The sequence below is a fragment of the Passer montanus genome, unplaced genomic scaffold (assembly GCF_014805655.1).
Source record: "Passer montanus isolate IOZ18808 unplaced genomic scaffold, ASM1480565v1 scaffold9, whole genome shotgun sequence".
Lineage (NCBI taxonomy): Eukaryota > Metazoa > Chordata > Aves > Passeriformes > Passeridae > Passer > Passer montanus.
Window position 1 is genome coordinate 3828362 of NW_024374367.1, and position 13692 is coordinate 3842053.

At 36.1% G+C, this 13692-nt stretch overlaps 1 protein-coding gene across 4 annotated transcripts in view; it reads left to right on the forward strand.

Annotated features, from left to right (window-relative positions):
• CACNA2D3 (calcium voltage-gated channel auxiliary subunit alpha2delta 3) overlaps positions 1-13692 on the forward strand; it is a 467160-nt gene that overhangs the window by 154634 nt on the left and 298834 nt on the right. For all 4 annotated transcript variants that reach the window (XR_005626120.1, XM_039695505.1, XM_039695503.1 and 1 more), the window contains exon 3: positions 5709-5825. Coding sequence is in view for 3 of the 4 variants with exons in the window: in XM_039695503.1 (XP_039551437.1) it covers positions 5709-5825 (117 nt within the window). In the remaining variant the exon portion in view is untranslated. The remainder of the gene's footprint in view (positions 1-5708; positions 5826-13692) is intronic.

Sequence of the window (13692 nt, forward strand, 5' to 3'; positions counted from 1 at the left end):
TTTTAGTTGGCTTCCAGTTGGGTTTATTCCAGCAGTGCATACATGGTTAGTGACCCCTCAGCTCTAATGAGGCAGTCGGAGGCTGTGCTGGATAATTTTAAATCTTCTCCTGGGAATTGCTCTGCCATCTCCCACGTGCAGAAGGGATGTTGTGCTGTATGGTGGAGCACGGAAAGAGCTCAGGCCACATAAGGGTGGAACTGTCACCAGTTTTGTCCCATCAATTTGAATATGTTTGTTGTCTTATAAAATGCTGCGATAACTTTCCAGATGAAAAGTAATTTATATTTGTTTTGGTTCAAAAGCCCAAAACCATGTTTTGCTACAGTCCCTGCTCTGTGCATAACTTTTTAAAATTTCAGCAGAACTGTTAATGGGGTAAGGCAGCAGCTAATGAGACAATTTGGGTTTGCTCCATGTATATGTCAGGTTTTGGGTTCTATAATTTAAAAAGTCCACAAAACCAAAATCTGTATGAAGTGTGAAGAGGAAGAGGTGTTTCTAAAACACCTTGAATAAATGACATTTAAAAAAGATTGTGCAGTTGTGCTAAAAAATACATATAAAAATTGTTATACATTAAGAGGAGTAAAGAAAAATGAAGGGGCTTAATGTTAGATTATGATGAAGAATAGATTATTCAAAGAAAGAAAAAATAATTTCCTTATGCATAGAAAAGTAGTTTACTGTCAACCTTCTGATCCCTACAATTTAAAAGAACTTGACATAAAAATTCAAGTCTACTTCAGCTAGGAAACTCAACTTTAGTGACAAATTCATGCATTTAGGGGTAAAGAATACAGTGAGGACTGTGGCATAGCTTTTGACTCTGTAACTAAAGAAACTGCTTAACAGCTGCAAATTATATCAGCTGCAAGCTTTTTTCAGCCTTTCAGTCTCATTAATTACATCTGATTTTTGGGGTATCTCAAATACAGAACCAAAATAATTCTAATAAGTTTATTAACTCCTGTGGCCCTTCAGTTCAGCACTGCCTCTCTGGAGGGAGTCACTGCTAGGACTGGTGTGGCAGCGGGAGTGAAGCAAGTCCAAACAGTTCAAGCACTGCATAGCACAGCTTTTCTGCTGGGCCAGAGATATTAATTGAAATCAAAAGTTGGTGATTTAATCAAAAGTGTATGTTTCTGCAATCTCTCTTTACATTTGCAATGTTGAGGCTTGCACATCTGAAAGTAGTTTTTTGAAAATGGCATGGAGTAAACACACATTTAATTTTTTCATGGAAACAATGGATAGATTGGATATTTGATCTGCCATTTGCGTGCTGGTTCTGCTTTTTCATTATAAAACATAAAATGTATATATGCACATATAGTTTTAACATGCCTTTGACAAAATCTCTCAACCAGCAACATTTGTGAAGTGTGTGCAATAGAGCTACGAATGCACCTCAGAGGCAAATAACAGCTCCAACTAGGCAACACAGAGAGATGACTTTTAAAGTATTATTGCAAGATTCCTGTTGAATTCCTTTCTTTAATCAGGATGGTAGTGGTATTTATTGGCTCTGAAAATCCCAGGGAGGGGGAAGAATTTTCATCCTGAATGGGTAGTGTTATGCAGATGTACAAAGCAACCAGAGCCCTTTTGAAAGACTGAGACTAAGGACGGTGTGCACACATGTAAGTAACTTGAAATATTTCTGTTTACAGCAAAAAGGTGAATATCTTGGTTATGATAAGACTTGATAGAAGTAGATACAAATAGAACACAAAGACCATGTTTCTATTTAGAATAAAAAACAAGGAGAAAAGAAATTTGAGATGTAGTCAAGTGTCTTGCTTCAGGAGTGGATTTCTTTTCCTGCCTTGGTCGCTCAAACTCTGTGGGTTTTGGTGTGGTTTGGCTTTGCTTTGGTTTTGTTTCTTTTGGGGACACTGCCATTTTTTTGTTAGCAATTCTTAGTTTGTGTGTGTTTGCGTTGATCTTTCATTGCCAAATATTTTTGATTACATTAAACAATTCTGATCCGAGTTTTCTACAGATAGCTTTTTGGTTTATTATTTCTAGATGATCATTTACCAAGAAAAAACCCCCACACCTAAACCAGTGAAAAACAGAAAAGCATTAAGGGTTCTGACAGTGAAATACTGTCTGTCTTTCCCCGGTGCTTATGTGAAATGATCTGGCAAAACAGATACTGAAGAAATAATGTATTTTTTGTGGGCTTTCTCAAATGATAAATGTTCTTGTCTCTCTAGAGAATTTCTTACCAAATGCTGATTTTTGCAAGCTGACAGAATCAGCATTTCAAGTATTTTTTTTTTATAATGCAGCAAATCAGAAGTTGTACCTGCTTCATCTCCTAGACAATTGGAAATTCATCTATCACAAGAAATTTCCAACTATGCCTCTAATATTTCATACTCTTTTTAAGCAAGTCAATTGTTTATAGAAAAGTTAGAGCTATTTTCTCTCCTTTTAATAACAATACACATGTATTATTGCCTATGTTACAAATGATGAGAATTATCAGTATCTCTTAATGAAGCAAAATTAGGGAAGATTGAAAAAGCCTAAGGGCTGAAAAATTTATTTAAATAAAACAAAATAACTTTGTCATCAGCTTCATTATTTTTACAGGGAAGGGAAATGATAATTTAAGGCATTGCTTGTATGAACACCTTCATAGCAAGGTAGTTTGCAAGTCTGGAGTATAAAGGCGAGCCTGACCCAAAAGCTTGGTTTTTTCCCACTACTCATTTTGCTTAACTAGAACAATGGTGTCATGCTGCTTTTTCAAGATGACATCGAAATATAATAATTTCATAAAATATATATATATCTATTTCAGAGGGACTATTTCTTTGCTGTTTTAATTTATTGAAACTTAAACCCAAATTTAATATGTAAAAACAGTGGTGGGGAAAGGATGAGGGTCTGGAGGTCAGACAGCCTCTGCAGTGAAAGGAAGAGAATGCAGTATTAGTGATGGTCTTTGTTGTGGTTTTATTGTGGTTTTGTTTTTTTGTTTCTTTTCACCGTCCTGTGTGATTCAGATTTGTTGCATTGATAGTTGTTATAAAATCAGGTTCTTTACAGGTGGAATCTAAATCTCCCTGCATCCTGCAGAGTGAGCACTGATAGCACAGGCACACCCGGGTCAGGCTGGCACCTCTTCCTTCCAGTGGAATTCCAAATATAAAATACATATTACATAAACCTCTTGGTTGCCAGGGTCTTGCAGACCAAGTAAGCTCTCCTGGTGTTGCAAATGTTCTTGAAGGTTCCCAGCAACTGAGTAGAGTTACACACCATGCAAGATGTGGGGTCTTTTCAAATAGATCTGAAATAATATCTTCTGTTTCTTCCAATTTCTTCTTTTGTGCTGGAACTTTGGCATTTGAATTATGAAAAAAATGCATTTATTTACTATGAAATGGCATAATTATAAGATAATAAATTATGCGTTAAGAAGTCATTCACATCTCTTTTGAGTGCAAGTTATTTTTAGTTTACAGAAGTACCAGTTACTCAGCATTGAGAAGTGTGGCTTTTTAATGTGCTTTCACAAGGGCCTAATAGACCATGTGGTAGGGCTCTGTGTGCCTAGAAAATGTTGTGTATTTCAACAGTTCCATTCAGTTTTCAGGCAAACTCAGTGAATAATTGCCTGGCTTTCTTCACTCAATGGCAAAGCTCAAATCAATAAATCTGATGACCTGAAAGCTGTCTCTTCAAGTGATGCATTTTAGAATACTTTCTAAAAACTCAAAGGTCAAGTCTAAAGGAAACATTTTTATCAGGAGGTGATGTGTTGAACATGATCTGTGCAGCTGGAAAGAAGTGATTCAAATTTGTACTTGATTTGCTTTAAATTCCCCAAAGCTTCAAATCCTGTGGGATGTGGACAGGCATTGACATCATTAATTAACTGGCAGTGTTTTCAGTTTACTGGTCATTTACTGCATTTTATTGTGGTGTTTGTTACAATAGCATTTGCCTCTCTTGTCTACTGTGCTCTTATATTTACTCCAGTGAATAAAAAATGAAACTGTGTTTTTCTATTTTAGAAAAATCCCTTTTATCTCCAGTAATGACATAAATGAACTTCAAGAATTGAAATCAGAACTCTGTTGATGGTATCTAAGTGAAGATCAAAGAGGGGAAAACCCCAAATCTCTAAGCTTGCCTTGAGGGAGTAAAATGCAAGGGGTTTGTTTGAGGTTTCTTAGGTTGCTGGATTGCTATTAAGGTCTCAAACTAGAGATCCATGACAGGCAAAAATGTGGAAAAATGAAATTATTTCTGAAATTACATATATTAAAAAATTGCCTTAAATATTTACTGACAACTTTGCATTTTTAACTTTGTTCTGATATTGTCTGCAGATTGTTTTATTAAATATTGTTTCATTATCAAAACATTCATAGAAGTTTTTATAGATAACTGTAAATTCAAAGGAAGTACAAAGTACAAAGTCAGTCTATCTTGAAAATTTGTTTTGTTGGGGGAAACGGGTACAACACATGCAGGCATTCTCATAACAAAAGAGCATCACCAGCCAGGACATAGTTGGTCCTGGCTTATTCACTGTTTTGAATATTTTAATATTCTTCCAGGTGCTTTGAACCACTGTTTTTGGTCACCTTATTCTCCAGTGTCTCTCTGGAGCCCTATAAGAATCATCATTCTGCAGGCAAATTTTAATGATTTTTTTTTTTTTATGATACCATTTCATTTTATTCACTCATTGTGGGTTGTCCCACAGTAGAGGCTGGGGAGATATTTTTGGCACAGGGTAATTGGCAGGAGGCAGATGTGCTGTGTCAGGGAGGTGCAGGTTTGTGGTCAGATGAAGGGTTTGGTGATGGGCAGTGATCAGTTCAACAAAACTGTGCATGTTTCAGAGAGAAAGAGGCAAAGAATGTCCAGAGTGGAAGCCAAGAGTTCTTAGAGTACAGGCTGCAGTGGAATAACGTGGGGAAGAAGAATGTTCTCAGCATTAAATTCTTTTAAATAATTAATTTTTACAGAGCTTCGTCATAAACACTGGTGAGGAAAAAAAGTATTGATATGCAGAAAACAGAGGATAAAACTTGTTTTGAATATATTTTTAGTGCTTGGGCATTCTGAGAGTTATTCACACTGTGAAATGTGGCAATGCTCATATTGGATAAAGGATGCTTTGATGCTTGTGTTTGGGTGAAAGCTCAAGTTGATGTGCTTTGTTTAGGCTTTTCTTTGCATGAAAAGTTAAGCATGTCTAGATAAGCTTGTAGTGTAAGTACTCCTAATGTAAGTGTTGTATAAAGCTTGTGAAATAGGCATCTGCAGGAAGTTCAGCTGAGGAGCAGAATTCTAGGTTGCTGAGGCAAAGGGATTGCCAATCATATCACTGTTTTTACATGATTTTTGGAGGAGATACAAGGATTTTTTGTTCCTTTTTTTGGCTCTTGTTTAGTTGTGGGGAAGAGTAAATTTAAACATTGTGAAGGAGAGTTATCATTTTCCTGCCGTGCATGAGATAAATATTTTTATTATTTTTTAAATGGACTTCTGGTTCTAATCCAGTTGTTCTCTCCCCATGACAGCATCTTGGCACAAAGCAGCCTGCTGTCATGCAAATAAACATCAACTAAATGAAGAATGTCAGCAAAAGTGTAATATAAAACGAATAATTAGTTGTCAAAATTTCAGCTGGTTCCCTGTGAGTAACTTTTCCCTATTTTCTTTTCTTCTTCCAGAAATACAAAGAATATGAGAAGGATGTTGCAATAGAAGAAATTGATGGCCTTCAGCTTGTGAAAAAGTTAGCAAAGAATATGGAAGAAATGTTCCATAAGAAGTCTGAAGCCGTACGGGTAAGCAGCAGATCAGTCTGCTATTTCCTTCTACACTGTAAAACTAAATATATAGTTTAGGCTCTGCTCTGAAGGCTGTACTTGCAATTGAGGTGCTGAAGTGGAAATGCTAAACCATTCAGAAGTATTTTAGGATCACTGTTCAAGAGAATAGATTTAAATTATTTATACCATCAATAGACAAAAGTGTGCAACAAGACTGGGACTACCAATTTCCAATATGAGTTTGTAACATATCACTTGTGTGCAGTAAAACCTAAGTGCATATGGTTGAAATGTTAGATTTTAAAATATCCAACCAGAGCAGACTTAATATCAGGGCTCACTATTATAAAAATAGTATTGCAGGGAAATGTCTGAGTTCAATAACTGTCCTTCAGATCAGAAAAATATGCAAACACTTCAAATGGTAAACATTTTAATTGTGACAAGCACTACATAACTCTTCAGGCAGCTAATTAATGATCACTGAATAACTCAACTGCTCTCTGTATGTCTGTAAGTTTTTGTGCTTTTTTTTTTCTTTTTTTGTTTTTGTATTTTTCTATCTCCATTCTGATCCTTCTTTTGTAATAGCTTCGGTGTCTATTAGACTTACTAAAAAACCAAGAAAAAAGTTCAGATTTTTATGTTTTATTATATCAAATAGGATTTTTTTGTAACGTGTGTGGTCTAAGGAGTAAAAAAAAATCTTCCTGTTGTAGTTTTCCTTTTGCACTATCCTTTGCTAGAAATAGCACAATAGCTCCTGTGGCATCACCCCTGTCAGCAAACTCACAGAACATTATGGTGATGCTCTTTACCATCAGCTGCTCTATTTCAGCCAGACTTAGCTGCTCAGTTGAGCTGAAGATCCTCCTGTCTCCACTGCAGAGCTGGAGGTATCACCCGAGGACAGGGATTCCTTTCGTGTGACTGAGGATACAATTCCACCCTCAGCCTTGTATTTTTTGTTATGGTGCAAAAGGGAGGAAGGAATTTGGCTACGTTTAAGAGGTTGAATTTTCAGGGCTGGCAGTGAAGTAAAACATATTTCAGCTTGTAAAACTGAGCTCACTTGGCAGGGAAGCAGAGAAAGACAATAAACATGGAACCCCGCAATGCTATTTTTACAGTGTGTTTTTCAGAGGAAAAACTACACTTTAATATGTGTGCAACAGCTTCCAGAAGCCTGAAGAATATTGACTTGGGGAAGGGGGAGGACTCTTTTTCTTGTTTCTTTGCAGAGAAAACTGCTCCCCTGAGATCATAATGTGAACAAAGCATTCTTGGAGCAGCACTTGTTTAGAGCGAGAAGTGACCAGCGAGCTGCGCGCTTGGCTGGTGAGGGAATAGAATTCCATCAGGGAGGAGTGCTGCTGGGGAAGAGCAGTTTGTGTCTCAATTAGAGCTTCATAACAAATGCTAGAACAGGTTTGGTCTCTTCATACAGATGGTGTTTTTATCTAAGGAGGAAAAAAAATACAGGATCAATATAGACCACCATGCTCTGAGTAAAAACAAGCCCAAATTCCGCGAAGTTAAACCATGCGTGTAATCTTGAGTGAACGCGTTTTAGTGCTGGAAAAAGTGACTGAAATCCAGAGCCTTTTTGGAAGGTTTCCGTCTTTGGAAAGGAAGCTAAAAGCGTGGTTTGGACAGGGGCACTTCTTTTAAGAAATTAGCTGTTTAGTGTACTTTCCAATTAAGTTCTTATTTTTTGCACAATTACAGAAATTGATCCTTCTTGATGCTAGAGATGTAAAGAGTGACCCGTTCTGTTCTCGTAGTAAGTAGTGCTTGGTAATTTGCATCCTGAGAAGTACAAAAACCTTTGGTACAATGCAGGTTTTGTATAAATTTCATCCTTGGTTCATCACAACTTATTTTCCCCTCATATCTGGGGAGGTGAGATGGGAATTAGAAAACTCCTCTACACTTAAGAGCTCTGTTCAATCCTGATGCTGGATCATCTTGTCTCTAAATACTTGAATTTTGACATAAGCTTTTGATGGAAACTTGTGCAAGAGCACTGAAACGTACAATTCAGAGCAATATGTCAGGTATATTGGTGGTGATGTTGGAGGAAGTACTACATGAACACCATATAAAATACCCCTCAACCTTAGAAATAATGGGGACATGATTGTGAGGCTGCAAATCCAAGGACTCAAAGTGTGTTCCAATATTAGCCCAAATTGTTACCCTACACCACTGAGTGAATTTGCTTCAAGTACACATCAAAATCCATTGTTGATTAAAATGTTTTATCCAAAAGTATTTTGGGCTAAACATATTTGTTCAGGTATTAGCAGATGTAGCATTCTGAAAAATGTTCAAAAATTCATAGCACGTAAAGTGTTTGATTTGTAGAAAAGGCCATGAAGAATGAGTTTTTGTGGAGGTGTGTGTTTTTGGTTTTTTATTTTTTTTTTTTTTTGTGATTCTGCTTGATGCTTTCAAACATATGAACTTATTTGAAGCTACTAATCACATGTGAACTCGTCTCCCTTTTCTCCTTTAATATTCTGGATGAATTTTTATCTTTCTCTCTCATCGCTTTTCATAGTGATTAGTTGGTTCAGTGTGATTTTTATCATATTCATTCCCTGTTTGAATTACCCTTCAGTATGCAATTATCCTATCACAGATTGTCCTATTTTTGTTCTGTCAGATACATAAGATAAATGGAAAACTGAAAGTACTAAACCAATTATATAACCTTTTGTCATCTACTTTCTGATGGAAAACCTTGCAAGCAACATTTTCCCCTCCTTCTCTCCAGTGCTCACTATTTACTTTGGGTTTATATCAGTTCAGGATATTCCTGTTAACCATTTCCTTCCTAATGCTGCCTTGCCTGATTGAATTTCAGGCAGGCAGCTTTGTATTTTATTTTGAAGTATTTGTGACATGAATTAAGTTAAAATCCCTGAGCTGTGGGTTTGATTCAATGCCGCTGGTGTTTTGTTTCTATCTGTGACAAAGGTAAATGGATCCATTTACTTTTAATATTACAATGCCTGAGATGGGAAAAATCTTGCTGCCCATAAGGTGACAGACACAGAAATGTCTCCTGCACTGTTCAGCAGTTGTTTTAATTTTACAGCCAGTCACAAATAATCCATTTGAGACCTTTGTGTAGTCTGCTGTCACTTGAGGTGTTGCTGCTTTTGTGGAACTTTTATTTATTTCACTCATAGGAAGTTTGCTTCATCAGTGTTAAAGTTGCCTGGGATTTTTTAATATAATTTTTAGAAGGTTTTGTGATAATTCAGTGACTTGACTAATTTGAGACTTAATGGGAATGAAGCACTGTGACATAATGCTCAGTAAGTAACAAATGACCATAGCAACAAACTTGATAATGAAAAAGAGGTGGAGTTAAAATTGTTTATTTGGTGCTTTTACTTTTCCTAGTTATTGGCATACTGGGAAAAATTCAAGGCTAGAGGGAAGAAAAAAGATAGCAAAATGAAAGATATCCAAGTTATTAGGGAATATTTGAAAAGCTATTGTTATAACTTTAGCTTAGTACTAAAATTTTGATTTTCATTAATATTTCCTTGCAAATAAAGAAGCGCTATAAAATTATAGTTGATTCACTGCTGTGATGGCAAATCAAGTGTTAAGGATGGTTTTTCTTTAAGGCAACTACACTTGCTGCAGTGGAAAATGCAAATAAGAGGCTTCTTTTTATTAACTTTTCCTACTATAGCTACCTGGTGTTCATTGTGAAGCCGATTCTCATTATAACTGTACTGTGAAAAGTAATTGCTGTTGTACAGTAATTCAATTTCAGTGCATTCATGCATCAGTAAACCAGCGGGGTTTATCTAGAGAAACCTGGGACTCTAAAGCCTTTTATCATGAAATTCCACATGCAGACAAATGTTCTTCCAAGGAGTAGAATATCAGCATTTACATTTAACAAACATTTGCAATGAAGAGAAATGGATTTTTTTTCCACTGATGATTTTTACACCAGTCTTTAAGCTTTTTTTAGGTACTATTAGGATGATATGGTTTATGCACAGTTAAAGTAATGTATGTGATGTTTGTGCTTACTCATATACAGATGTGGTGTGCACATTTTAGTATGCACATGTATATTTGTGTGGGTACAGATCTTTAGATGTGCATTTTGGGGTTTCTATCTGCTGTATCAACAGCTGCAATTTACTATGGTTTTTCTGCATGTATATGTTACATATATATGTAACGAAGTATTAAACAGCACATACTGCATTCAGATATTTCCAGGCAAATACTGGTAAATTGGTGTCCTGGTCAATAAATGAATGTTTATTTAAAGTGATGTGTTAATGAGTGCAAAATGAACTTGATTTGATGAGCAAAAATCGCTGCAAGTAATTCAAAGCTGAGAGTGAAAGTTGCTAAGGAGTGCTTCTTTATTCAGAGCACTACAAAAGATTTCCATGGAGTGTATGAAAGCTCAGTAAAAAATTAATACTGAATACTGTAGTCAATAATTGTAGCTTTATTTACAATCCTCCTCCAAATACTTTAATCTTTCATTGAGTGTACTTGGAATTTATTTTTAGTGTGTAACTTAGTGGTGAGTTCCTTCCTCTTTGAGGCAGCAGTGAAGAATATTCCAGGTGAATTTTGAACTGATTTTTTTTTTGAGACTTTTTAAAATGTGCACTGGCTTGAATGCCCCCTGTGTATTTTATTGCACTGTATATTCATTCTGATTTTGTATCACTTTGATCAAAGCTAGATCAGGAATGGCATTCTTGAAGAGAAGCAAACAATCATTCATATTTTATATTTATATAATATAATAGAAATAGATCTTTAATGTCAAAACATATTACTTTTCTAGGCTCACTACTTCAAAGATAGAATAAACCAAGTTCCTTCCTTGAGCTAATTTGCATCTGTAGAATTAGAAGAAAAATGAATATCAATGTGTACTCTTTACAGCTGCAGCTCAATGCGGGCTGTATTGACCCCTGATTTTTTTTTTTAATAAATATAGTAAGTGAGGGGTTTTTTTTAATCTGCAGATGGAAATGAAAGAAAAGAACCTCAACATTAAGTTTATAAAATTACTGGGGGAAAAAAATTATAGATGGTTGTGGGTGGAAGGAAATTATGGTGAATCAACCCAGTATCACTATAAATAGTTTTAACTGACAGAAAAAAGGCATAATGAATAAAGGAGAGATGGCTACAGTTGTGCTAATTACTGCTAACAAATTAAAGGTTTTCAGCAATATTTTTGTATTCACATTTAGTATTTTAACTGTAATTGTTGCTATTTAATTTTGGTGTCATTTAAATTTGCTCATAGTTTTACTGGTCTCCTTCATGGGTCAGTAATAAATTTGTGTTCTTGAAAGCATGAAGAGCTTTATTTTTACTTTTTTGAAAATTAAAATGCGTTGGAAAATGAAAAGATGAATAACAATCCACTGACAGTAGAGTATTCAATAGCACAATACATAACCTTGATAGCCATGATTCGGAGAATATTTAAAGACACAGTAAATATTTTTCTTCTTTATTGCTATTGGAACTTGAAGATTGCTTTTGGTAAATGTGTGGAATTTAGGATATTCAACAAATGAGGGATTGGCAAACCTATTTCAGTGCAGATCCATTAAATCCCACATTGCTGCTTCTCTTTTTAGTTCTTTGGGTTTGCCAAGAAATTTTTGTATTTGTAAGCAGATAGTACTATGAGTTCTGAAAGGGGGAAGAAAAAAATCTCTTTTCATTGGAGTGTGGGTGGACTTTTCTTCTTAACCTTCATTCCCCTCCTGTGGCTGTGGTGTGAGAGCTCAGAACATCCTTGGGTGCATTTGCTGGTAAACAGGAAGAATGAATGAAATAGGTACAATCAGTTTACCTCATACCCACCCTATGAGTGTAATGGAATAAATATGGAATAGACTGCTTTAATGGAAGTTAGTTTTTCTGTCTGTAGACCTCTCTGAATCATAGCAGGGAGCCCAAGTGCATTGATGAAATATTTAACTCTCATGAATGTCCTGAAGCCCAGGTTAGCTGGGCTGTCAGAACAGGTCCTGGTAGGGGGGAAGAGGTGAAACATGGAAAAGCTCAGTGGGAGGGAACGAAAAGAAAACCAGTGAAAACTTCAGGGAGATGTTTCAGGGGTTATGTGTTTGCCAGGATTTCCAGGGAGTCATGTACAGGATGTGCAATATCCAGGAATTCCTGCTCCCAGCTCATCCCTGCTGGAGGAAATTCTGCTACAGCTCTGCAAACGTGGAGCTTTCACAGTCTGGGTACAGTTTGAAATAAATATCTACAAAAAGTAAAGCATCTTGAACCATTTTTGGATTTTGCCTATTTTAAAAACCCTGGCTTGTTTGTATGCTAAAGGAAAAAAAGAATCCATGGTCCAGTCAGTCTTAGGAAATTTAGTGAATTTCTTGAAGTTCAAATTTAGAAAAAAGAAAAAATAGTCATAACATAAAAAGGAGAAAAATTAAGACTTGTAAAGAAAACTTCAAAGCATTTGCTGCAGAGGCAATTATGATGGTCTCACCTGCAGTGCCAAGAAAAGAAGGAAAAAGTATTTAAAGATAGTGCATTCAGCTATGTAGCATTTATGTGAAAATACAGTGAGGAAATCCAGCCACTTCACTGATTAGTTCCTGTATTAGACTTCACTGCAGCAGTACATACCTTTCAGTCTCTGCAGTCAATATAAAATAGTGTTTCAGAGAGCAGGAAAAAAAACCTGTAAAGTAGTTTTGGAAGAATGAAGTAGGATAAATTAGTCTCATTTATCCTTCTTTCTTATCAGTGTTTTAGGGTATTAGCATATTTTAGTGCTTTACATTAATATTAATTATTTTAACAAAGTCACATTGTCCAGCTTTCTGTTCAGTGTGGGGTTTAAACTAGTCACTTCAAATAATGTTTTAATTAAAATTTAATTTCACTTGCACAACTGTCATCTTCTCAATTTTCAATGAGGATCCTGATCTCATATTGTAAATACGTATCATTGAATCTATTTGTTGGAATTAAAAAATAAATACTAGTACTTTTATATCAAAGAAATGATAGATGTTCAGTGTCATATCAATTTTAGAGGGTTTATGAATACCTATTTGTAATTGATTATAAATATTGTCTTGAGAAGATGCACTATAACTTGCTGTTCATGTAACTTTAACCTGTTTTCTGAAATCTTGTGTTCATTTGTTATAATGCTTAGATAATAAAAAGGATCTCTTCCTTTCGAGATTGCTCAGCCTGTGCAGAGCAGGATTCCAAGCTGCTGCCTCCTTTTCCCATTCCATGAATGATGCCAACTCCTCTGCTCCATCTGTGGAGCGTGGGGGAGCACCAGGAGCAGCAGTGAGGAGGAGCCTGTTAATAGCTTTCTTGGAGGCATTTAATGAATGGTCATTTATCAATATTTTGAGGAGGAGAGAGACTATCATCTCTGTGTGATTCTTCATTCTGAAGTGCTCAGAAGCATTTCAGTGAAAAGAGGTGTAAAGAGAATTCATGAGTGGATTTTTATGAGCATTAACCCTTCCCTCTGCTCTGTAATGGAGCTTCCAGCAGGGACTGGGCTGGGTCAGGACTGCTGGCTCAGCCTGACCTGCCCCTGGAGCCCCATTCCATGAGAACAGCCTCCTCCACACACAGCCGAGGGCAAATACCCCATTTATCCTCTTCACTCCCACCTTTCTTGAGTTTGACTCTAGTGTAATTAGGTAGGAAGAGGCCTGTTTAATCTAAAATACTTCCAGTTTAGTTGATTTTTTTTTGTCTCTAACAGCTGATTCTGTATTCCAAACATGCCCAGCAGTGGTCAGAGCATTTTCTTGCTCTCTCACCTTTTGGATTTTTAACACCTACTGCTTCAGAAGTTATT